The sequence below is a fragment of the Filicampus tigris genome, chromosome 16, assembly GCF_054856515.1.
Source record: "Filicampus tigris isolate MCC_2025a chromosome 16, RoL_Ftig_1.0, whole genome shotgun sequence".
In the NCBI taxonomy this organism is placed as follows: Eukaryota; Metazoa; Chordata; class Actinopteri; order Syngnathiformes; family Syngnathidae; genus Filicampus; species Filicampus tigris.
This window is the reverse complement of record NC_141232.1, coordinates 5,017,375-5,039,661: the sequence shown is the minus strand read 5'-3', so window position 1 is coordinate 5,039,661 and position 22,287 is coordinate 5,017,375. Positions and strand designations below refer to the sequence as shown.

Here is a 22,287-nt window from a genome sequence, read left to right as displayed (position 1 = left end):
TCTTAGCCAATGGGATGCTAGGAAGATGCTAGGTAATAGCCAATGGCAGAGGAGCTATGAGTATGTTGCGTTCAGGAAACTCCGGAGCTGCGAGTAGCAGCCCATACTGTATTTTTACCTTTCGTATCTTGAAATTTCTTTTGTAACAAGAGGCAATATTTTCCTGTTGAGATGAATATTTAATTCTTTGTATAACTTGAAAATTTCATAGGAAGAGCCATTCGTAAGTAGAGGTACCACTGTAATTATTTACTGAAATTTTAAAAGTATATTTTCTTTCATGAATCTCACTGGGTGGGCCTGTGCACACCCAGGCCCACCCATAGCTCCGCCCCTGATTGGAAGTACAGATCTCCTTAATTGGCATTTGTTCTCACTCTCGTCAAGAAAAATATTATATACAAATATTAGGAAACTTAGAGAAGAACACGCTCTTACTTACGCAGCTTTCCAAATAAGAGGATAAGTGGCCTTGCTTCAAGCTGTATCTGACTTGCCGGTGAGGTTTCCTGACACGTACTGTAAAACAATAGAATATTAAATATTATCATTTTTTATGAACAAAACATCCATCCAAACTATAAAAGTTCAGCTTAAGCCCACCAGTTTAATGCTAACATTATGCAAAACGCCCAAGCAGGCTAACGGAAATTAGCATCCATGTTACTGCAAACATATAAACCTTCAAAATAATTGTTAATTTAATAGACAAAGCAGCAAAACATACATTACTGCCCACAGGCTAATAACATATGTGCTCTTTTGGAGCATGTCTTCCTTTAGACCTGAATGCTGCCTGGAAAGTTGCAGCACAACATACACTGAAGGCACACAGCTCTAAAGTCAGACTTCGCTGGACGTTGTATATAAAGTACTGTATAAAACAATAAATACAAATTTAAAAAAAAAATAAAAAGTTGTTCAACCGTAATAGAACCTTGTCATAGCCACTCTCCTTATTGGGGAAAACATCAATAGGAGTTAGGGTACAAAAAATATTCATGTTAGCCCGTTGAAGTCACAAGCGGAAGCGAATATTTGACTGCAAGGACGCAAAGATGGCGCGTTTCCACTCGGCAGCATCCTCGTAGCCTCCAACAGAAGCTTCACACTTCATTACTGCAACGTCAGTGAAGTGTGAAGCCATTATGTGGGAGCAGTGGGACTGGCTAGGGGGGTATAACTAGGGGTGTAACTAATACCGCCACCACCACCCACACGCACGCACACACACCGCAAAGCCCCTTGGCACAAATCACTTTCTGTGAGCGGAATCGAGTCATTCGAACGGAATCATTATTTAATATATTCAAACATCTGCGAGGTGTTGTCCCACTGTCAAATGAACGCGGGCCCAACAAACAGCCGGCGGGCCAATTCTTGCCCTGCAGCACTGTTCGCAATTAAACGTAAACACGGTGGATGTGATGCAGCATTAAGTAAATTTGTTGCAAATCACATACATGAGGAACATCCACACAGCTGTCATGCAACTAAATCCAAAAGGAGAGTCTGACTTTGAGAAGAGTATTTGTGTACTCTACTTCCCCCTAGTGGAAGTTAACAGTATGCCAGGCCCGTGCACATCTGTAGGCCTATAGTACTTGCACAGGGGAAAGCTAGTTGGCCTTAAGGAGACATTTTATGGAGATTTTTTTTTTCTTGCATACAAATATTTGGATCTCTGAAGCCATACAGTATATGAAGGGTGTACAACCGTCCACTTATATGAGACAGGGTAAAAACTTGGTCATTTCAGACAGACAAAGTAGGGTGTGTAAAGTGTCTTTTAATTCTTACTACTTGTAGTATTTTGACACATTGTGTTTTTAAAACACCCCAGAATTGTTTTGAATTGCTGAAAATTGCATGTGTCTCTTTATATTGAAAGTAACCTTAGTCTAGCTTCTCCATTCACTAATCATCAATGACAAAAGCATAAATTAGCAATCAAGAGACCGATTTTCTGGTGCCAAAAGAACAGTGTTTGACTGCCAGCAGCTCAGTGAATGGAAAACGAATAGATGCTTATTTTAGGGAATCAACATTTTAATGAAACCCGCATTGGCATCCTGGTCTTGCTCAAAGCCTGAAAGTGAGTGCACAAGTTTGTGTGTGACAATCAAAACCATCCATTTTCAATCAGACACTGTTGGGTACTTGGCATAATCCCAGGAAGGAAAGATTTGCTCTGAGCACTGATTCAAGTTTTGGATGATGGGATCGTATTGATAAGCAGCACAACATAGACGACAACAACTATTCCCAATCAAATGAGACAGGAAGTAATTGCTGTGAAAATAGAATCTGTGAAAAGATTTTTTTTTATTTTGTTTTGGGATATTTTATTTTGTTGTTGTTGCCTGTGCTAATGTATGGGATTGACAAGTAAAAATGCACATTCCAAGGATTGGTATGTCATTTAAATAGACTCAACAGACTCACTTATTGTCGACCTCAATCGGCATGAACATGATGAAGAAGCTGATTTTGTTTGTCAGACAAGTTTGCTGAGATTTAAACATGGTCTTTCCAATTATCAAAAAGTGCCACACACGTGTCGATTTTAAGTACATAGGTGTATGTCTCTAGCTAAGGATTCCGGGACTCTTGAAAAAGTATAATCAATCATATCATTTTGTTTTGTTTGAATGTCTCATGTCACTGTTGGGTCATTAAATGTTTGCCTCCAAAATAACACACCTGCTCCCTTGATATATGCCACAGCTGCTTAAATTAAGTACTGGACCGTGAAAAGACATATAAATATGTATTTGGGATTAAATGAGTTAACACAAAATATCATGAAAAATAGACAATTAAATATAGTCCGGGCAAATTTCTTATTTGCATTGATGATCATTAAAACATGACGTTACCTGTTTGTCAGACACGCCTTTGCTGTTGAAACAACACTCCCAACAGGCAATACTGACTGATAGTTTCTCGGGTTGTGTTTTCTAACCGGCATGACAAGGACAGCTGCGTGCCGGTTGAAGGACCCAGATGAGCCAAGATGGCCGCGCCCGTGGCAGAAGCCGGGGAGTTCGAAAGTTGGCTAAATGAGCGGCTCGACGCTTTGGAAGTGGACCGCGAGGTGTACGGCGCCTACATTTTGGGCGTGCTACAAGAAGAGGAGAGCGACGAGGAGAAACGTGATGCGCTTCAAGGGATTTTATCGGCATTTTTGGTGAGCTAGCAACGCCCTCATGTCGCACGTAGCCAACATGACAGCTGTTTCTCCGCTCAACCAAAGTTTATTTATGGAACAATTACACAAGTGACTCCGCAGCTATGGACCACAACCCACATGGAAGTGGATATTCAAATTCTTCTAAGACCCAACCCGATCCCGTGTAGTTACCTTCTGCGTCACAAAGTGACAAACGATACAACCGCCCGACTTGTATTGATAGCGATTGTTTTGTGTACTGTACTCAAATGTTCAGGATGAAGAGGACACGCTGGAAGATGTCTGCCAGCAGATCATCAATCATTGGACGGAGTACTGCAACCGCTCAGCAAACAAGCGGGACGCTGGAGATGGTAATTTTATAAATATAATATACATAAACATTCAAATAACACGCTGACTTGAAGGTTCTCAAAAAGCTGCAGGGTAAACAGAGTCCTCATATCTTTATATCACATCTATATGATATGCATAGCTTGCAACTGTGCCCGTTATCAGTGCCAGATAAACACAAGGACGGATTAGCTCAAGTTTTTAATGAAAGTTTACACCAGTCTCAATGATAATAACATGCCTGCTTTTGTCTCCCGGGCCAGTTGAGGTCCAGGCCATCGCCAGTATGATCGAGAAGCAGGCTCAGATTGTGGTGAAACAGAAAGAATTGTCAGAGGAGTCCAAGAAACGCAAAGAAGCCCTCCTGGCGCAGTACGCCAACGTTACGGATGAAGAGGAATATCCTTGATTTAGTAACTAAACGCTTTCAGTCATTCACAGTCCACATTTGTAGCCACAAATCATGTCTCAGTTGCAGGTCACATTTAATGGTGGGAATTTTTTTTTAACTTGAATAGGTGTGTGTAGACTTTTGCTTTGCCAAAAAGTATTAATGTCGATTATTGGCATACCAAACTGCACTGCTTTTGGAAACGGGGCTGGTTTATGTTTGGCATGTTTATGTTTAAATTGTAAAAGCAGAGATGATGTTGTTCCCTTGACTGAAACACTGAAGGTGAAGACGAAGAGTCGCCAAATGGCGACGTCATCCCCGGACAGAACAAGTGTATCCTTTCCATGCCAATGTCTTTTTTAAAAAAATATATATATTTTTTTTTTCGTATGCGTTGTGGCACATGTAAATGTCATTTGCGACGATACGGACCAGTTAGCACGCAAAGTCTGTGTGGGGTCTGTCAAATGTAAAAACAAAATGATGTGTGCTTGTTTAAAGAGGCTGAATGTGGCAGCCCAACTACGCGATCCTGTGCTCCTCTACAGAGGAAACGCAGTGGATGATTTCCGCACGAGTGCTTTTCCTACCTAGTGTTCTGTCCTTGACCTCTATCGGGCGTCAGCCATGTTCAAGAACACCAACGTGGAGGAGGTCCTGAACAGACAAAAGCAAAAGCGGGACCAAGCACGCGAAGACGCCCAGAAGAAGAAGGAAATGGACAAGATGCAACGGGAGAAGGACAAACTGGCCAAACAAGACAGGAAGGAGAAGGAGAAGAAGCGCACACAGAAGGGAGAACGGAAAAGATAAAAGCAGGAGAAAGGACATTGTGTGACGTGTGGAGAGGGGGGGGGGTACTGCGGACGTTGTTTTGATGTGTGTGAGCACTGCAACATGAAATGTATTCAACTGTTTTTGTTATCAAAACTTAAAATCCAATCACGTGCTGTCGTAAAAAGACGCGAGCGAGACTAAGAGCAAACACTTTGTTGATGTCTTTTTTAAAGTAATAAACTTTTGGAGTGATTGCAAATTGCTTTTATTTTAAATGTTTCAGTGGTACAAACGTAAAAAAACGGAGAAACACTTTTGAACCATTATGACTGTAAAGAAGTAAAATACAAGGACCGGAACAATCCAAATACGAGCAAGGCACTTTCTCATCTAAAATGCTGTGATTGACTAACGATGACAGTTGTGACAGCGAACGTGTTTCCTGACAAGACTTTGCAAACACAACAAATGGCCGTCTCCAGAAGATAAAACATTTTCTTTCTATATTTCAACTATGCCCAGCAAATCCTGAGCAGGGGCTGACATGCCGCATGTCTCAAATGGCGACGTGACTGATAGTACGTTACATGACAATAACAGCAATTAAAATTACTTTTAATACTATGGTCCTAATGGTCACTCGAGTTTGGGTTTAAAAGAAAAAAATGTTCCAACTAAAGCAAAATGAACTGCAGAACATATGCATAATTTAGACTGGGTCTGGTAATTAGATATGATATGATTCAAATAGCTTTAAGGCATAGTAGTTGGGGGAGTGAAAAAGCCAATAAATTATTTTAAAGAACTCATAAATAGTTCATTTAAATACAGAGTTGCTACGGATGGATTCAAATGAATTTAGGAAGGACCCTTGATTAATAATGACCTCCTTTGAACAGTTCATGCACAAACTACACAACTCCTCAAGTTGCAAGGTCTTAACAATTTGCTTATCTCATGCTCTGCTGGTCATCGGCTTGACTCAAATGTTAGCTCGGTGCTGCGTTTAAGGGGCTTTTATTTTATAGTTTGATCAATTTCGGGAGTGCCTGTTAACCGGACTGCGCGTTGCCCCGCGAAATTACAACCCAACAGAGTAAGGGCGGCTCCGTGCGCGTCTTTCCTCCCTGTTTGCAGCGGCGTGGTCCTCGGTCTTACTGACTTGGGCGGGGGCAGACATCAGGACGGAGCACCACAGGGCCGTACAAAGCTCCCTGTCGGCGTCGGGGCGTTCCTCAGGCCTGGTGATGGGAGTGGGCACGGACATCTGGAGAGTGCACCAAAGTTCCGTGCGGAGCTTCCTGGTGGACACGGCGAGCTCCTTCAGGGCGAAGACGGACACCACGGGATCTAGGAAGAAGGCAAGGCAGCGTTTCAAAGCAGTCTTGTCAAAGGATACAGCGTGCCACATAAAAACTTGAACCCAAATTAGACGACAGTTGAACGTCTTAAAGTTGACCACATCGGAAATGTACGGTACAGAATGGCCTTTAATTGTTTATGCAAGGTTTTTATTTAACATTTTGACATTCCTAACTGTATGTCAACTGTAAAAATATGTTAGCGACTATTAAAGACAAACATTTTATAAAACACACTTACCTGTTGAAGAAGAAAAAAACTATCTTAACTTTGAAAAGAAGCCAAGTGCCAGTAAGACCCTTCTTTGAATTCAGCTAACTTACGTCCTTCCCTAGTTGAGGCTGCTCTTTCTTTTGGAATAACAACCACAAAAAGTCCAAAGAAAAAGAAACTGTGCTCTTGCGATGGATGCTTATTTCTCTTCTGTGTTGCCGTTTCAATATTTTGGAATAAATGCTGAAGCGATTTCTCGCGTGATTTGCTTGAGTCCCGTTTAAACACCCAACAAAGCGATTGAGGTTCTACTGTACAAGACGCTTGAAATATAGAAAGCAAAATACCTCACTCATATAATCCCATGAAAAAATATGACTAGTCATACCACTTAAGGGGTTCAATTCAAACACCAACAAGGTTTCAATTAATTCATGAATTGAAACAGGAGAACTTTGTTATTTTTGGCCCATGGTGGTCAACCCGTCCGCCTCATAGTTGAGGTTCAGACTTTGAATCTCTGACCTTCCTTGTGTGGAGTTTGCAAGTTCGAATGAGGAAGATGAATGATCCATTTATTCTCCATCTGATACATACCGGTAAGTACATTCATCTTACCGTGGTCCTCTGTGAGAGGAGCTCCAAGCCGCTGATGCTTGGACGCGTTGGCAAGCTCTTCCCCGCGTCTCACCTGGATGCAGGATAAGGCCTGGTGATGATTGTTCAGCGCCAAGCGAATGTGAGGGTGGAGAGGTACGTTGCACACGTATTCCATTTTATACAAAAGCCAATCCACCTGTCAAACACCCAATCGAAGTTATTTTGCAGTCTGACGTTTCTCCGGTAGATGTCGCTAAGTATCTCACGTTGTCCTGCTCCCTTCTCTGATTAAAGATGAGACAGTCCAGTCTGGCGGGGTTGAGCGGGAGTCCGGGTGGGTGTGTCGGCGGGGCCGGCGGGGTCCACTCGCCTGGAAATGCTTTGGCGACGATGACCTCAATCTGAAATGAAGAGCCAATCGGAATGGGGGGGAAAAAATGCTGATGGAGAGAGGCGCGATATTCGGTTAAGGCATTTACACAGTGCAGCACTTAACTTGTGTTTGTAAAAACTCAAAAGTTTCGCTCGTCGTACTTTAAAACAGCCAAACGTCACCAGCCTCCCACCACCCGCTCCCCGGGTTTTGAAAGCCTACCTTCTTCCTCTCCCTTTCCAGGTAGCCCAACTGCTCAAAGCATTCATCCAGGTGGAGGTAAAACTGGATCACGAGTGCCTCTAGATTCTCGTGCAGTGCAGCTGCCAGAGCCGAGTCCCTGTCTTTACACGCGCTCCCTCCGCTGTGAGCTTCCGTACCCTCGAGATGACTGTACAAAGCCGTGGCCCCGTTTAGAGCCGGCACAGAGGGCGGAGTCATGCCAGGGGAAGCGTTTCCATGAGGCGTTTTGTCTTTCTGAGACTTGAGAGGCAGCCGGGTGGACCTTCGGGGGTTACTGGCGACGTGAGCGGGAGGTATGAACGGCTGCACGTTCCCCGTGATGTTTTCTCCATGAAATCTCTCCATGCCGCCCAGGTGGTCAACGTGTGATCTCCTGTGTGTCTCCGTTTGAGGAGTCTCTTCAAAGCGGCCAGGCGTCTTCTTCATTTCCTTCTGGATCGGTGATTTCATCTTGTACTGCCCCTGCTTGGAGCGGGGATTGGAGTACTGGTTGCCATTCAGATTAATCTGATATTGATTTGTGGGATTTAAGGACAATGAGATAGGATTTAATTGTGGGGAATATGCCGCATTTCCATTGCCCAGACCCGACATTTCTTGAACACCCTTCTGCTTGAATGCTGGTGTGACATCTCGGCCCCAACAATCTCCCTCCAGCTGTTTTTCGCGCAACATTGGCATTGATTGGCTGGGGAATTTCCGTTGCTCAAGTATGCTGTCTTCAGGGTATTCTGTCTTTCCTACTATGTTGGGAAAACATCCATAACGTCCTTGATTAGACTCATCAGCCAAGAGAGACTGCAAACCACTAACCAGTTGGTTCATGTGTTCCGGCACGTCTTGCTCATTATCATGAACTGGCTTTGCACTCGTCGCGCTCTTGTAATGATCAAACAACGGTCTGCTCATTTTGTTTTGGAGCTGAAAGACATCGCTGATTTGAGGGAAGTTGTTAGCGGGCCGATGATTTGCTAGGTAGTTGCTCTCCAGTGTCTGTGGTGGGAAGTGGTTTGCCATTTTGGGAATGGGAAGACCTGGCGGCCATCTCTTTGGGTGATTGCCGCGGCTATCTCTGTCTCCATTAGGAACACTACTATGCCAGTGCGGATTAGCAGAAATGCCACTGAGCTTCTGAAGGAACTGCTCATTTTTGGACACCGCTTGGGATTGAATGAAAGGCTCACTGGGGTCATAGCAAGGAAGTGCATCCTCTGAATACTGTAAAAAGTCTTCTCTCAAAGTCTTGGGACACCAAAGTCCATTGGCAACAGATGGGTTTCTAAAAGAAATCAGAATTATATTTGGGCTGTTATTAAACAAATAAAACTGTGGACAACTTGCTCAACAGGGTAAGAATGAGCAGAAGAAGCTCATATATTACTATTTAAAGTATAATACAGATTTATTATTTCCTCTATTTTCCATTTGAGTAAGAGGTGACTGCAACATGAGTCTTTCAAAAAAAAAAGGGTTATTTATTCTCTTAACTCTCTGTTCCTTCAGTTAATAAAACTAACATGATGATGGATTAATTCAATTGCATGATTCGTTATAGCAAAATGCAATTGTGATGCGAACAACTGGGCAATCGACCAGCATCCTCAGTCCAAATTGCTTTTTACCACTGAGACTGGTAGAACATCAATTCTACATTTTCGTTGCCAAACAAAACATCAAAACTTGCACTTTAGATATTGATGTCCATAATAAATCAAAATATCACAAACAGTGGATTAACCCCAACCCTACACTGACATTACATACCCCCTATTGTAGAATCCACTCTGGATATCATCACCTTCATCCAAAATACTGGACACTAAACACTGCAGATCAACCTCTTCCTCAATTTCATTGTTGTCAGTGTTTCTCCTTTAAAAGGAAAGAAAGATGTCACAAAAATATTTGACACTTTTTTTGAACTTGTTAAATATAATACCTGCTCCTAATGCTGTTCATTGCACAATTCGTGAGTTGATAGAGATCACTGTGAGCAGTGGGAGACCAGAGCTTGAACTCCGCCACTCCCTCTTCCTGAGGACTAAAACCTGGCTCGGAAACGGAGGTATTTCCACCATCACCGTTGACACTAGCCTGAAACAAGAACACATAGGAAACCTACAAAACCCTAAATTGACAACCAACGACTATTCTTTCAATCTCAACATTTTGTGTTTTGGGATGACACCTTTGTTTTGGGGTTTTTTAATAGTAGACATCCCTTAAAGAGTATGAAATGAATATTTTCACAATGTTCCACTATTTTACACTAAAAGTAAGTAGTATATACAGTCATAGTATGCAGTTGTTTTTGGGTTTTTTTTGCTTTACGACTAATCTGCATTTCAAGTCTGAAGCCAAAGGGAATGGTGGGCAGTGATTGAGGACATCATAAAAATATTTGTATTGTAATGACAACGTATCTGAAGTCAATGAAGTGTATGTGCGTGTGCGCGTTACCTGTGAATGCTTACCTGACCGTAAAACGAGGAAAAGAAAAGCTTGTCAGATGCCATATTGAAACTCTGAACATCCCTTTGCCCTTGACTCTTTATTATGTTCCTAATCAATCACAAGACAAGATACTAGTTATTAACTAAGTTCACATTCTTAACATGAAAATTGGTTCGGCAGACAGCGATCATTTTACACGTACGACGGAGAGAGCTAGGCCCGCCATTTTGGCTAGTTTAAAATGTTAAAATGCGGCACCGGCTCTCAATTTACATGTCATATTAGGAACATCTAACATCTCGAAATACCAATCTAATCATTTTAAACCAATCTTGAGTGGACCTACCCCGACATTTTTGTTACATCTACTCAATGATGTGTCGTGAACTTCAAATAACCCAAATGATCGACCTCGGCCCCTTCCACCATCAAGTAAACTGTATTCGTTGGTCAAGCCTGATGTCCAATTAGCATAAAGTTGATGTTAATGACCATAGCAACATGCATTGACCACGCCCCATTATGGAGACGCTCTCATGATTAATTGATAGATTAAGTACTGTATTCATTTTAAATATGAGTTATCATTTAATATCAATTTTCATTAGCATATATGATCATTGTTATTATTGTTATTATTATTATTACGTAGTTAAAATTAAAAGTGTTTACAACGCTAGTAATAACACACGATGGCGGAGTGTTTCACATTGTAACTGTAATAATGACTTCCTGTGATAGTGTTAGCCTTAACTTTTTTAACTTTCATAGCCTAAATAATACCTTTGAAATAATTGGATTACAACAATTATTTTCTCGGTTATTGTGCAACTTCCAGAGTGTTTTAGTGTGCTAATTGGATTAAAATGTTCATATTTTCTAATTCCTATTCAACTATTGATGATGTGGCCGGTGAACATGATGTGAACACTAGATGGGGACCTCGTCCTCCTCGTCCACGCACTGGCAAACTCGTAAATCTGGTTGGGCTGCGGAATCCAGCTGTTGTGTCAAGTTTCACGAGAAAGCCAACTGTTCCCATGGCGTTCTTCACAATAAAACTGAGAAACTTTTCCAAACTAGTGAGACGTCGTCCTAGCCATCTCGTAGTCCCTGCATAAGTAAGTGTCACTGCCATAATCAATTTGACGAACCACAAGAGCAACATTGGTACTTATTTCTATGGCAAACGATGCCTTTTTTCGCGAAAGTGACCGCGTTGCCTTCATTTTGAACGGATATACCGGATGTGTTTTTTGTCGTTAAAGTGGCGTGACAGGGGTGAGAGAGCAAGAGTTTTGGAAACGAAAAGTTAGCCAGCAGCGCTCCAAGAGAAGAGCAAACACAAAGAGGACGACGCTCGCGTTGAATGATCAGCCTACACAACTTTTTATAGCACCGAGCCTGCTTGATGAGCCTTGCTTAACGCGCTTTTCATTGAATTCTCAGACAAAAGTTGCTGTCAATGAAACTTGGCGAGATGATTTTCTGGGGGACTTGGTCTGTCCTTCTCGCGCTGCCTGTGGTGGTATCAGCTCAGTATCAAGGGGACAACGGAATTGTCATCCCGGAGCATGGATTCTGCCAACCGATCTCCATACCTCTGTGCACGGATATCGCCTACAACCAAACCATCATGCCAAACTTAGTGGGCCACTACAACCAGGAGGACGCAGGGCTGGAGGTGCACCAGTTCTACCCGCTCGTCAAGGTACAGTGCTCCCCGGAGTTGAAATTCTTCCTGTGCTCCATGTACGCGCCGGTTTGCACTGTCCTGGAGAAGGCCATCCCGCCTTGCCGCTCCATCTGCGAGAGGGCCAAGCAAGGCTGCGAAGCTCTCATGAACAAGTTTGGCTTCCAATGGCCCGACCGACTCCGCTGCGAGAACTTCCCCGTGCTGGGCGACGGCCAGATCTGCGTGGGACAGAACGACTCGTCCGCCGCCACCGTCCCGCCCTTGCCCGTCCCGGGCACCAAGGGGGTAGACAGGCCCTTCCGTTGCCCCGCCGCACTCAAGGTGCCTCCCTACTTAAACTACATGTTCCTGGAGGAGAAGGACTGCGCCGCTCCATGCGAGCCGGCCCGGGGCGGCGGGTACATGTTTTTCACCGACAAAGAGATCCAATTCTCCCGCATCTGGATTCTGGTCTGGTCGGTCCTGTGCTGCGCGTCCACTTTATTCACGGTCACCACTTATTTGGTGGACATGCAGCGTTTCAGGTACCCGGAGAGGCCCATTATCTTCCTGTCGGGCTGCTACACCATGGTCTCCATCGCTTTCATCGCGGGCTTCTTCCTGGGCGACAAAGTGGTGTGCAATGAGAGCTTCAGTCCAGAAGGCTACAAGACGATTGTCCAGGGCACCAAGAAGGAAGGCTGCACCATCCTCTTCATGATGCTCTACTTCTTCAGCATGGCCAGCTCCATCTGGTGGGTCATCCTGTCCCTCACCTGGTTCCTGGCCGCAGGGATGAAGTGGGGCCACGAGGCCATCGAGGCCCACTCCCAGTACTTCCACCTGGCGGCCTGGGCGGTGCCAGCCGTCAAAACCATCAGCATCCTGGCCATCGGTCAGCTGGAGGGCGACGTGTTGAGCGGCGTGTGCTTCGTCAGCCTCAGCAACCTGGACCCCCTGCGAGGTTTCGTCCTGGCGCCGCTTTTCATCTACCTCTTCATCGGGACCTCCTTCCTACTGGCCGGCTTCGTGTCGCTCTTCCGCATCCGCACCATCATGAAGCACGACGGCACCAAGACGGAGAAGCTGGAGCGGCTCATGGTGCGCATCGGCGTCTTCAGCGTGCTCTACACCGTGCCCGCCACCATCGTGATCGCCTGCTTCTTCTACGAGCAGGCCTTCCGCCCGCACTGGGAGCGCAGCTGGGTCAGCCACAGCTGCCGGAGCCTGGCTATCCCGTGCCCGGAGCAGACGGGGCCCCGCATGACGCCGGATTTCACCGTCTACATGATCAAGTACCTGATGACGCTCATTGTGGGCATCACGTCTGGTTTCTGGATCTGGTCTGGAAAAACGCTGCATTCCTGGCACAAGTTCTACACCCGGCTGACAAACGGCAAACACGGAGAGACCACCGTGTAAGGATGAAGGGCCCGCTGCAAGCCCTTGGACGGACTGATTTGCGCTTTTCACGGCGGCGGCGCGCGGAAGGGGGCATGTTCTTCGGCATTCCGAGCTCGGAGACGTTTGGGTTTTGACCAAGCGGCGAGCTGGATTAACGAGGCCCGAACGGGACGGCCGGACTGAATAAACACACAACAAACATGGCCGACGTCGCCATGTGCTGAAATGCTCACCTCCTCGTCCTCTTCCTCCTTCCTCCTCTTCCTCCTCCTTGGCTCCATGATCAAGCGGCCAGGACCGGAACACAAAGAGCATTTCACATGTAATTAAATCCACGTGTAAATAGTAATTGTAAAAACATGAAATTCTATATTTGTATTTAAAAAATAATGCTTCTGCTTATCTGTCAGTGTACCTGCTCCTCGTTTGCACTGCGACAAAGCCAAATAGATCTGCTCCCCATACAAAAAAAAACTTAACAATGATCCCGTAATTACATTTGCAGTGATGTGAGCCTGTCATGCTGGATTTTTGTATGTAAATAAAAAATAAAAAAATCACCCAAATTTGCATAAAATAACATCAAATTCTGTCAGCAAAATGTACAAATGGCCACTTTACTTTATTACTGTATTTAGTCACTTTATACGGAAGCTACTAAATACTCTTGTGTAGTTATAAAACTAACATAAATGATCATATTTTATTTTGCCTTCAGAATTTGTGTCGGAATGACTACTGATACAAATTGCTCGCTTGATGTCATGCATTCACACATTCTGTTTTCCCGCTTTCATTTCCCTTGACATCACCAAGTGGAGATCTCATCTACTACTTGTATTTCAAATGCGGGCGGAGAGGAAGCGTCATTCAGCAGCATCATGTCAGGCGGACATTGAACGTGGCACGACTTGTCTCTGCGGGCTAGGAAAAAAGCGTTATGCCTCACAGCTATACATAATATAAACATCAGCGTGGCGACAACAAAACTAAAAATCCTTCATTGTTTGAAAGTTTTGAGAACAATTGTGAGATTATAATTAATCTGCTGATGCTGTATTGCTAATCAAAACGTATGAACGCTTGACATTTTAGGGCAGTCATATAGCTTGGGCTTTTGTCACATGTATAATATATACATTTTTAGAATGTCAATATTTCAGCTGTTGTGCACGAATAAAACCCAAAGTTGTTGTGTAAATTTTGTAGGATGTTGTCCAAAAAGTAATAGAATGTAAGTGAATATGTGCTAACCGCTAACACAGTACACAGTCAGCCATATTTGTGGAATACTTGTGTGTGTGTGTTTGATACATGTTACTTTTTTTGGTCCACTTTCCGACGAAATAGTCCCTAGATCACGTCACACCAAAAATGTGTCAATCCAAATGTGCAGATTAAACACCTACTTGTCAAACTGAATGGTTCATGTAGCATGTTCCTCTGTACTATATGTTAGTGATTAAACACAATCTTGGCAGACGAGTTCAAAAGGCGGCAATGTTGTTTTCACGGAAAGGGTTACATTGCCAAAGGCATCGGAACCTCCAAAGTGTCATTTGAAACTTTCCAAATTATTGTGAATATTTTAAAAATCAAACCGTCCATCGGAAGTATAACGTGAAGTGAAGTGAATGCAATCATAGAACCTGAATTAACTTTACAGCCATTATTTTAAGTAACATCGTCATGAAAATGAAGAGAAGTTATCTACTGTAGATTAAAACCAAAATAAAGTAAAACTAACCCGCCTTTAGAGAAGGAAAAATGTGCTATTTGCTAGTCGTTTTCATGCTAGTCATTAGCCATTTTGCTTTCAGCTACATTTTTAACATTAGCATCTAATTTGGAAAGTGCATGCTCTTTTTAATTAATATTATTGCTCAGAGTGGTGGAACAGTGATTAGCCCAACTGTCTCACAGCACTCGACAATGGAGTTTCCACCATATTTAAATTGTTCTTAAAATGAGACATAAGGCCTGTGGGAAACGTCACAAAAAGTGGCAATCACAAACAAAACAGTTCCTGTGGATTGCTGCTTTTTTTTTTTTTCCAATCTGTGAGAACGTGACCTCCCCAAATGGTGGCTCACCTCACACATAACACCACCAAGTGCAAAAAAAAAAAAAAAAAGAAAGAAAAGGGGAAAAAAAACAAAAAAAACACCCCCTTTTGTTCGAGAGGCCGCGGTTAAAACAACACAGGGATCATCTGGCGAGAAACGCCTGCGCCATCGGATAGGCGTGAAAGTGTTCCCGCCTGCCTGCTTGTTGGAGGGAATATAAAAAGAAGAAGAAGAAAAAAACAAAAAAAACAAGGTGGTTTCAGCGTTACTTCTCCGCTGCCAAGCTGGAATCCCCCAAGCTGTGCTCCTCAGCTCCAATGGATGCATCTTTGCGCTGATGTCATGAAGGCCACGGGTGTGTGTATGAGTGTATTTGGCTGCTGGGGAGGGAGGGCTGGGAAGCTGATCCTCTCGCCTCGCAGGCGGGGAGGCTTCGGGGCTCCAAATGTACCATTGTGTGCGTGCTTGTAATCATATTAGTTTACTGGGAGGCTTCAGTGTTTCTATACGCTCTCCAATGACCTGCCGGACAAGAGCCTCTTTCTTGTGTTCTTATCGCCTATATCTGGGCTTGGCTACGGACGGGCTTGAACAACAGACAGTTAGAGTCGATGAAAGGTAGGAAGAGATACTCGGAGAGAGAGAGGGGGGGGGGCGTGGGGATGGCGGGGTGAGCCATAAATCGACCTGCGCCTCTCTTTCTCGCTGTCTGTTCTAGCCCGATCCCGGCTCCCCCGCCCTCTTTTTTCCTCCTCTCTCCGCTCAAATGAATGGGGGGAATGCGAGTGAGTCAGTGGAGCGGCGCTAGGCCTCGGCCTCCAGTGACAGACAGTCTCCAGTGCGCTGCTCACTTCAAAGTGCTGCTGAAACCTGACTAGCTCCTTGTAAACACTGCCGCCTGGCCCCCAAAGTCCCCCCCCCCCCACCCTCCCCCGCCCCCAACAGCCCGCTGCCTCCCTCCGCTTCCTGCGCTTAACTCAACTTAATGGCTGGCTTGTTTGGCTTTCCACCCAAGCAGAGAGGCGAGCGAGGGAGAATGGCTCCGAGAGGACGGCGAGAGGGATTGTTTCAGGGTGAAAAAGGCGCCGGGTTTGGAGAGCTTGATGGAAAACCTGCGTTTGCAGCGAACGTAGAGCGAGAAACACACCCCTGTTCGGATGGCAGCTTTTTCCTTTTTCATGTTAACAAAATGAACATAACGTGGCCTGTAATTTAATTATAGAGCCCAGTTGGAAAGAGACGGATCTGTTTGGAGGATGAATGAATACAGTAATAAGCTGCTCACATCCGTGTGCACACTTAAAACTAAAGACATCAATGGCACATTGCTAAGTGCAGTATGAAAAGGCTTTAAAGGGGGAAGTCAACCCAAACATGTTTTTTTCACGAATATGTTCGATGCAGGGTCATGAGTTAAAAGAAGGCATTCTGAGAAATATTGCGTTTGTGGAACAAGAGCTAATCCACCCGTTTCCAGCCATCACCGGGGGCGGCCATTTTGTCACATTTGCCGACTGAAAATGACATCACGGTTGCTCAGGGCTCAGGTAACGACCAATCACAACTGAGCATGATTGGTCGTTATCTGAGCCCTGAGCGTTTGTGATGTCATTTTCAGTGGACAGAAGTGACAAAATGGCCGCCGTGTGGGATGGCTAAAAACGGGTGGAGTTTGCTGCTTAACTCTTATTCCACAAATGCAATATTAATCAGAATGCTGTGTTCCAACTAATGGGCCTAAGTAGAACATATTCTCTAAAAAAATATATGTTTGGCTAATTCAGTGAACGCTGTTTGGTCCTGATTACTGTTTTTTTTTTTTTTGTTTTTTTTTTCCACTAACTGTAGCTCCTTCTGGCTCCCTTTTCATATCAAACAAACCTGGCATTCGGACAGCCCTCTGTTCACTTTCTAATCCACCATATTTGAATCCTTTTGTCCGCGTCCAAGAGGGAAAATAGGCGTGCATTCTTCCTGATGATGTTGATATTTCATCTAAAGGTTATTGCGTGAGACCTTGAAACATCTGGAAACACAATCAGATGCTTTGCCGTTGACTCATCCAGGTTGCCGTCTGGCGGCGTCTTGCAGGGTTGACGCTGCTGCTGCTGCTGCTGCTGATGATGATGATGATGATGATGATGATGATGCCGCGCCAAACTGCGGACGGGATCATTCAGGCGGCCTTCACTTTTCCGTCGACACCCGCTCCTTTAGGTGTCGGTCGTCTCCCGTGTCCCTTGGCTCGGATGTTGGCTCCTGCACGCTAAGTTTTGCTCGCACGCTCCAGGGCAAGAAGGGACAAGCAGGAAGAATGCTCCTGAAGACCTTTATTGTCATGTGGCTCTTAATGCGAGGAGGCCTTCTCAGAGAGGGATGGTGTTATGAGTGCCCTAACCTGAATGCACCGCATGTTTTAACTCTTTGGCGACACAGCCGCTAATATCAGGCTTGTGTTAAAGGTGGTTTGAAGACAAAGAGAAAGTGGGGGGAGGAACTTGCAGAAATGCAACCGAGCCTGTTTCTCATCACGTCCTGGCACGGGCCCAAGAAGTACTCAACCTCTGCACTCTGGATTAGTTGCAGTCATACATTACGATGCTCCATAGGGGAGCAGCGGACATTTTCCAGAACACATCTATCTATCCCGCGCGCCCTTGAAATCTCCAAAGGAAGTCCAAGATGTTGTCTCGTTCTCTCACAGCCACCCCCCCCCCCCGCCCCCCTTCTCATATCGCCGCGTTCCGATGGCCGCCGTTGAGAATTGGGCTGAGCTCAGCACGCTGGCGCTTCACATTTTGGACTTGGACGCGAGACGCTAACCGCGAGGAAGGATTGTGATATAGCCGCACGGAGCTCACTTTTTTGCAATGTTCAAAATGTGCGGTCAGCCTAAATACCGCTGCGTTGTAGCGTCCAGACGATGGAAAGACTCTCACTGGCAGTGGGTCAGCAAGGCCTTGTCCATCAGAAGCACTTCAAATATTTGCCCCGTGAAATTGTATCAGTTTACGTTTGAAATGAGTCCTTGAGTAATTCCATTACCTCCATTACCAAAAAAAAAACCGAATTCTTTCTCTGCCTTGGGTAACCATTTATTTGATGTGCACCGTCAGGATACATCTTTTTGACAGCTCTCTCACTCCATGTGTTTTAATTTTGAAGTTGGCCTTCGCAGCTCATGGTGGCCGGCTTAACTTCCACACGTCATCTTGAAATCCAGTTCGATCGCTAATTAAGTACTCACAAAAAAAAAAAAAAACGGAAATTAATTTCGCAATCATTGTATAATACTGTACCGGTCACCGGTGTTAGTGGCTAGCAGCTATTGGCTAGCTACTAGCTGCTAGCAGCTAGCAGCGAGTGCCTGGTATAGACTGTCTGACTATGTTTTAAAGACAGTTTAATAGGCAAAAATGACTTCACATTTTGATGCCGACAACCTGACGCAGATGCAGTTAATAATATCGGTCATGTTATTTGATAAATATTGATCCAATGCTCAATTTTCATTGGCACTGTCGGATAAGTCATATTATTCAGATAATAGAACATGTCATCCTCAGGGCCAATACAAGACTTGCTTAAAACCAGAGCTTTTAATTTAACACCCTGACCTCTTTCTCATAGTTCACCCTTCCGGTGACGCTAGATAATGTCACAGAATTATTAGGAATAGCATATGCGGCCCAGCAAAAACTCCCTTAAAGCAGAAGTCAACCCAAGCATATTTTTTTTCCAAGAATATGTTCCCAGCAGGCCCACTAGTTGAAACACGGCATTCTGATTCATTTTGCGTTTGTGGAATATAAATTAAGCAGCACTCGTTTTTAGCCATCTTTGGGACGGCCATTTTGTCTTCCGTTGACTGAAAATGACATCACAACTGCTCACAATGACCAATCAGGGCTGACCTGTTTTCGGAATCTGATTGGTCGTTGTGAGCAGTTGCGATGTCATTTTCAGTCGACACAAGACAAAATGGCCGCCCCCAGAGATGGCTAAAAACGAGTGGATCAACACTTATTCCACAAACGCAATATTTATCAGAATGCCCTGTTTCAACTAGTGGGCTTGCACAGAACATATTCTTGAGCAAAAAAAAGTTTGCGATGGGAAAATCACTCCGATTTTTAATAGTGTCTAGTATTGGCTTTCTTAAATTGTGCAGGTATGCTGATGGCGATTCATCGGGATAAACAAGTCTTCCCGCCATATTGTCTTGATAATTAGATCAACATGTTGGTCACGCCCTAACTTTAATAGTAATTGGAGAGTGGCTTCGCCCCAGCCTTCCTCTCCGCTTTGCTTTTCCTGGTGGCTCATTTTCACGCCTCGTGCACACCATTTGTCTGCTATTTTATTGCTCGTAGGCTGCACAGGGGAGGCCATTAGAGGGGAAGCGGAGGGCGGGGGGCTGCTCCGTAGGGGGTGGGGGGGGGGTGGATGGGGTATACAGTCTCGCAATGGCAGGCGTGGTATCTGGCCCACTCTTTAAGGGAAGGCTGTGCATGTTATCAGGCAAGAAGAAGAAGAAGGAGAAGGACGACTTCAAGAGCCCCTCCAGCTGCTAAGCCGAGAGGTGCCGACAGCTGTCTGACAGATATTTTGGGAGCCTGGAGCATGCCTGGGATAATAATGGGCTTGATTGGGAGGAGTGTTTGGGTGTGTGTGCGTGTGTGCATGCAGGCATTGGAATGGTAAATGTGCAACCAGATACCACAGCGCGAACACATGCTCGCCACTGTCTCTAAAGCTTCAGTAGCGAATGATAACAGACAAGGAGGCAACAAGCAACAAGCAATTGTGTTGGACAATTAAAGCTCTTTGTGGTTATGCTGCAATTTATCTTTGTTTTTAGAAGGCAAAATATGTTCACACTTATGACAACAACTTGTCATTGTGGAGTGGTATTTAGCAAAGTGTTTTGTTGTTGGATATGTGCTGTTAAAAAAAAAAAAACATGGATGCACCAAAACAAACCATGAGAGTGACTTGCTGCGGCGATAACTAAAGGGACAAGACGAAAGTTGCAAAACAACATATAATTTGGGGGGGGGAAGTCGTAATATTACGAGAATAACGTTATTGTTGTTGTCGGGGATTTTTGGGGGGGAGAAAAAAGTTGTAGTCTTACCAGTGGCGTGTCAGGGGGGGGTCATGATAAGGCGACAGCAAATCTTTTTTTTCATACCATAGCAGGCAAAAAACATTGTCAATAAGTCATTTTTTATCATACTATCCACAGTCATGGTTTCGTGAAGTAAAATTTGCACAAATACCAATCTTGCAAAAGACATTCATAAAACAAACAGAATAAAAAAGTAAAAAACAATGTTTCGAATTCTGAAGAACTCAGGGATTTGGACATCATTGTGCTTTTTAGATATTGTTCGATTTGATGGCGTCAGTCTTCGGTGACAATTGATCACTCTGATTGGCTGTTAGCTAGCAAATCAGTGCATGGCGTACAAGTAGACGGCAACTGAAATGCGGCAAATAAAATGGCTGAATCAAGCTCAGCAAAACTTTGCTTTTTATTTTTTTTTATTTGTACATTTACAGAATGAAGTCCAATTTCAACATTTGCAACATGAACTCCTTTAACTGCTTTCTGGCTTCCGGTAAGCCTGATCCCGATTGGTCCATGCATGCCGCCTCTGGGACACCTGTATGGGCGTCAGGTAATCCATCCAGCCTTCCCCCCTACCCCACCTCCACACACACAAATGCTCTAATCCGGTGTGCCACTATAATTTCTCTCCCATGAGCGTCTGCGGGGCCCGGGGGCTTTGATGATGACTTATTGAGTAGGCTCCTCTCTGGCGAGCGTGCTCCCCACCCCGCGCACCCAACCACCCCCCCCAACCCGCTGTTTAAATGGAGGCCCTCTAAACAGCCATGTCTGAGGAATTTACAGCCCTGGCCCCGTCCCGGAGAGAGAGAGGGAGAGGGCAGCGGGGAGGGAGGCACACTGCAGCCTTGTCCCGACACAGCCAAGAGGGGAATGAACAGCTTTGGGCAAGGTGTGTGTGCGTGTGTGTGTGTGTGTGTGTCGGGGTGTGCGTGTGCTTCTCCTAGACCTCTGTGTGTGTTCGCTTGCTGAGCTGGTGTTCATGGGTGTACGTCCAAGATGAAGAGCGAGCGGTTATAGGAGGGCTCTCCAGCTCTGAAGGATCTCTGTAATTTCACGTAATCACTTCCATGTGGGCCTGACAGATCGACAGCAGTCAGACCAAAGGTGCACACACTCACCCCCCCCCCCCCCCGAAAAAAAAAAAAAAAAATAATCAGTTTCCTTGCTGGCCTATGCTATTGTGTAGCATAGGTATGTCGTGAGCAAAATGGAGGCGACGCCGCATAAGGGGCAAGGGTGAAAGCGCCCCGACAAACACAGCAGGTGGCGCTGTGCGCTGTTTTGCTTGCTTTTCGGCACAATATGTCATTTCATGTGGATCAATGAGTCGAGAGTCATTAGTCATCACCACCCCTGCTTCAGGAGTTGACAAGTTACCCCATTTTATGGGTTTGTTCTTCCACACCAAGCTCGCCTTTTACGAGCCTTGAGTGGAGTCTTGAGAGATAAGATTCATGGGAACTAATTAAGTTAAATTGATACACTAATTACATTAAAAACATAGTTTTAAAAAAAAGTGTGTCCGAAGACTTTTGCAAAGCTGGTCTCAAAACTGAATATGAGTTGTTGTAGGGTTTTTTTTCCCCCTGCCAAAGTGAGCAAAGCAATTGAGGCAATTTAAAAGACATTGGCAGCGTGAGGAGATGATTGCTAAATAAGAATTTCTTTGGAAAGGGTTGCTTTCAGTTGTTTTCTTGTGACTCGAAGTGTATTCACGTTTAGTCACAAGGTTCACAGTTGTGATGGTGAATTGCGCCATCTGCTGTCAAAATGCATTTACTACAACAAGAAACTCAAAAGTTTTTAGGTCACTCAGCAAAGTAAAAAAAAACATCGTATTAGTAGGAGAATAAATTTATATTGCTTGAAAGACAAAACAGTTGCAACAGACACAAATAATATTTGTAAATTTTAACGTTACAATTGGTTTTTTTGTTTTTGTTTTTTTGTATATGACTTAAAGCTCTGTAATGTGTTCACAAGCTTTGCTTTAACAGACTATGCACAAAGTAGAACGAAAACAATGTTGTCTACTCCCCACATCTCTGCCCGTAGCCGGAGGT

At 44.5% G+C, this 22,287-nt stretch overlaps 3 protein-coding genes and 1 long non-coding RNA gene across 11 annotated transcripts in view; 2 read left to right on the top strand and 2 right to left on the bottom strand.

The window, feature by feature from the left end:
• Window positions 1–3,185, bottom strand: part of LOC147134270 (uncharacterized) — an 83,403-nt gene extending 80,218 nt beyond the window's left edge. For both annotated transcript variants that reach the window (XR_015089995.1, XR_015089994.1), the window contains exons 1-2: window positions 2,880–3,185; window positions 443–519 (exon numbers count right to left, since the gene is read on the bottom strand). This is a non-coding gene — a long non-coding RNA (uncharacterized LOC147134270). The remainder of the gene's footprint in view (window positions 1–442; window positions 520–2,879) is intronic.
• Window positions 1,950–4,956, top strand: ccdc43 (coiled-coil domain containing 43). Of its 2 annotated transcripts, XM_086054794.1 has the most exons (6): window positions 1,950–2,095; window positions 2,978–3,190; window positions 3,450–3,546; window positions 3,790–3,925; window positions 4,198–4,253; window positions 4,546–4,956. In XM_086054794.1, exons 2-6 carry the CDS (start codon window positions 3,017–3,019, stop codon window positions 4,731–4,733), a joined length of 651 nt encoding a protein of 216 aa, XP_085910920.1. In that variant the 5' UTR covers window positions 1,950–2,095; window positions 2,978–3,016; the 3' UTR covers window positions 4,734–4,956. The 2 variants fall into 2 exon arrangements, with proteins under 2 accessions (XP_085910920.1, XP_085910919.1); XM_086054793.1 differs by lacking the exon at window positions 1,950–2,095 and having other exon boundaries at window positions 2,906–3,190.
• Window positions 4,945–20,257, bottom strand: meioc (meiosis specific with coiled-coil domain). Of its 6 annotated transcripts, none has more exons than XM_086054787.1 (9): window positions 20,228–20,257; window positions 13,255–13,316; window positions 9,963–10,050; window positions 9,428–9,582; window positions 9,253–9,360; window positions 7,468–8,767; window positions 7,139–7,273; window positions 6,891–7,068; window positions 4,945–6,047 (listed from the first exon to the last, which is right to left on the bottom strand). In XM_086054787.1, the coding sequence occupies exons 3-9, from the start codon at window positions 10,002–10,004 to the stop codon at window positions 5,779–5,781; spliced, it is 2,187 nt and encodes a 728-aa protein (XP_085910913.1). In that variant the 5' UTR covers window positions 10,005–10,050; window positions 13,255–13,316; window positions 20,228–20,257; the 3' UTR covers window positions 4,945–5,778. The 6 variants fall into 6 exon arrangements, with proteins under 6 accessions (XP_085910913.1, XP_085910915.1, XP_085910914.1 ...); XM_086054789.1 differs by having other exon boundaries at window positions 13,255–13,291; window positions 20,225–20,250; XM_086054788.1 differs by having other exon boundaries at window positions 13,255–13,296; window positions 20,225–20,245.
• Window positions 11,223–14,443, top strand: LOC147134268 (frizzled-2-like). The gene has a single exon (XM_086054792.1). The coding sequence runs from the start codon at window positions 11,408–11,410 to the stop codon at window positions 13,037–13,039; it is 1,632 nt and encodes a 543-aa protein (XP_085910918.1). The 5' UTR covers window positions 11,223–11,407; the 3' UTR covers window positions 13,040–14,443.
• Window positions 20,258–22,287: the final 2,030 nt, after the last annotated feature.

Coding starts and splice junctions, on each gene's coding strand:
- ccdc43 (XM_086054794.1), top strand. CDS start 3,017: ATGGCCGCGCCCGTGGCAGAAGCCGGGGAGTTCGAAAGTTGGCTAAAT. Junction 3,926..4,197: donor AACGTTACGGATGAAGAGGA/ATATCCTTGATT, acceptor TGACTGAAACAC/TGAAGGTGAAGACGAAGAGT. Junction 4,254..4,545: donor CATCCCCGGACAGAACAAGT/GTATCCTTTCCA, acceptor ATCGGGCGTCAG/CCATGTTCAAGAACACCAAC.
- meioc (XM_086054785.1), bottom strand. Junction 8,768..9,252: donor AGTGGATTCTACAATAGGGG/GTATGTAATGTC, acceptor GATTTCTTTTAG/AAACCCATCTGTTGCCAATG. Junction 7,069..7,138: donor AGAGAAGGGAGCAGGACAAC/GTGAGATACTTA, acceptor GGTGTTTGACAG/GTGGATTGGCTTTTGTATAA.
- LOC147134268 (XM_086054792.1), top strand. CDS start 11,408: ATGAAACTTGGCGAGATGATTTTCTGGGGGACTTGGTCTGTCCTTCTC.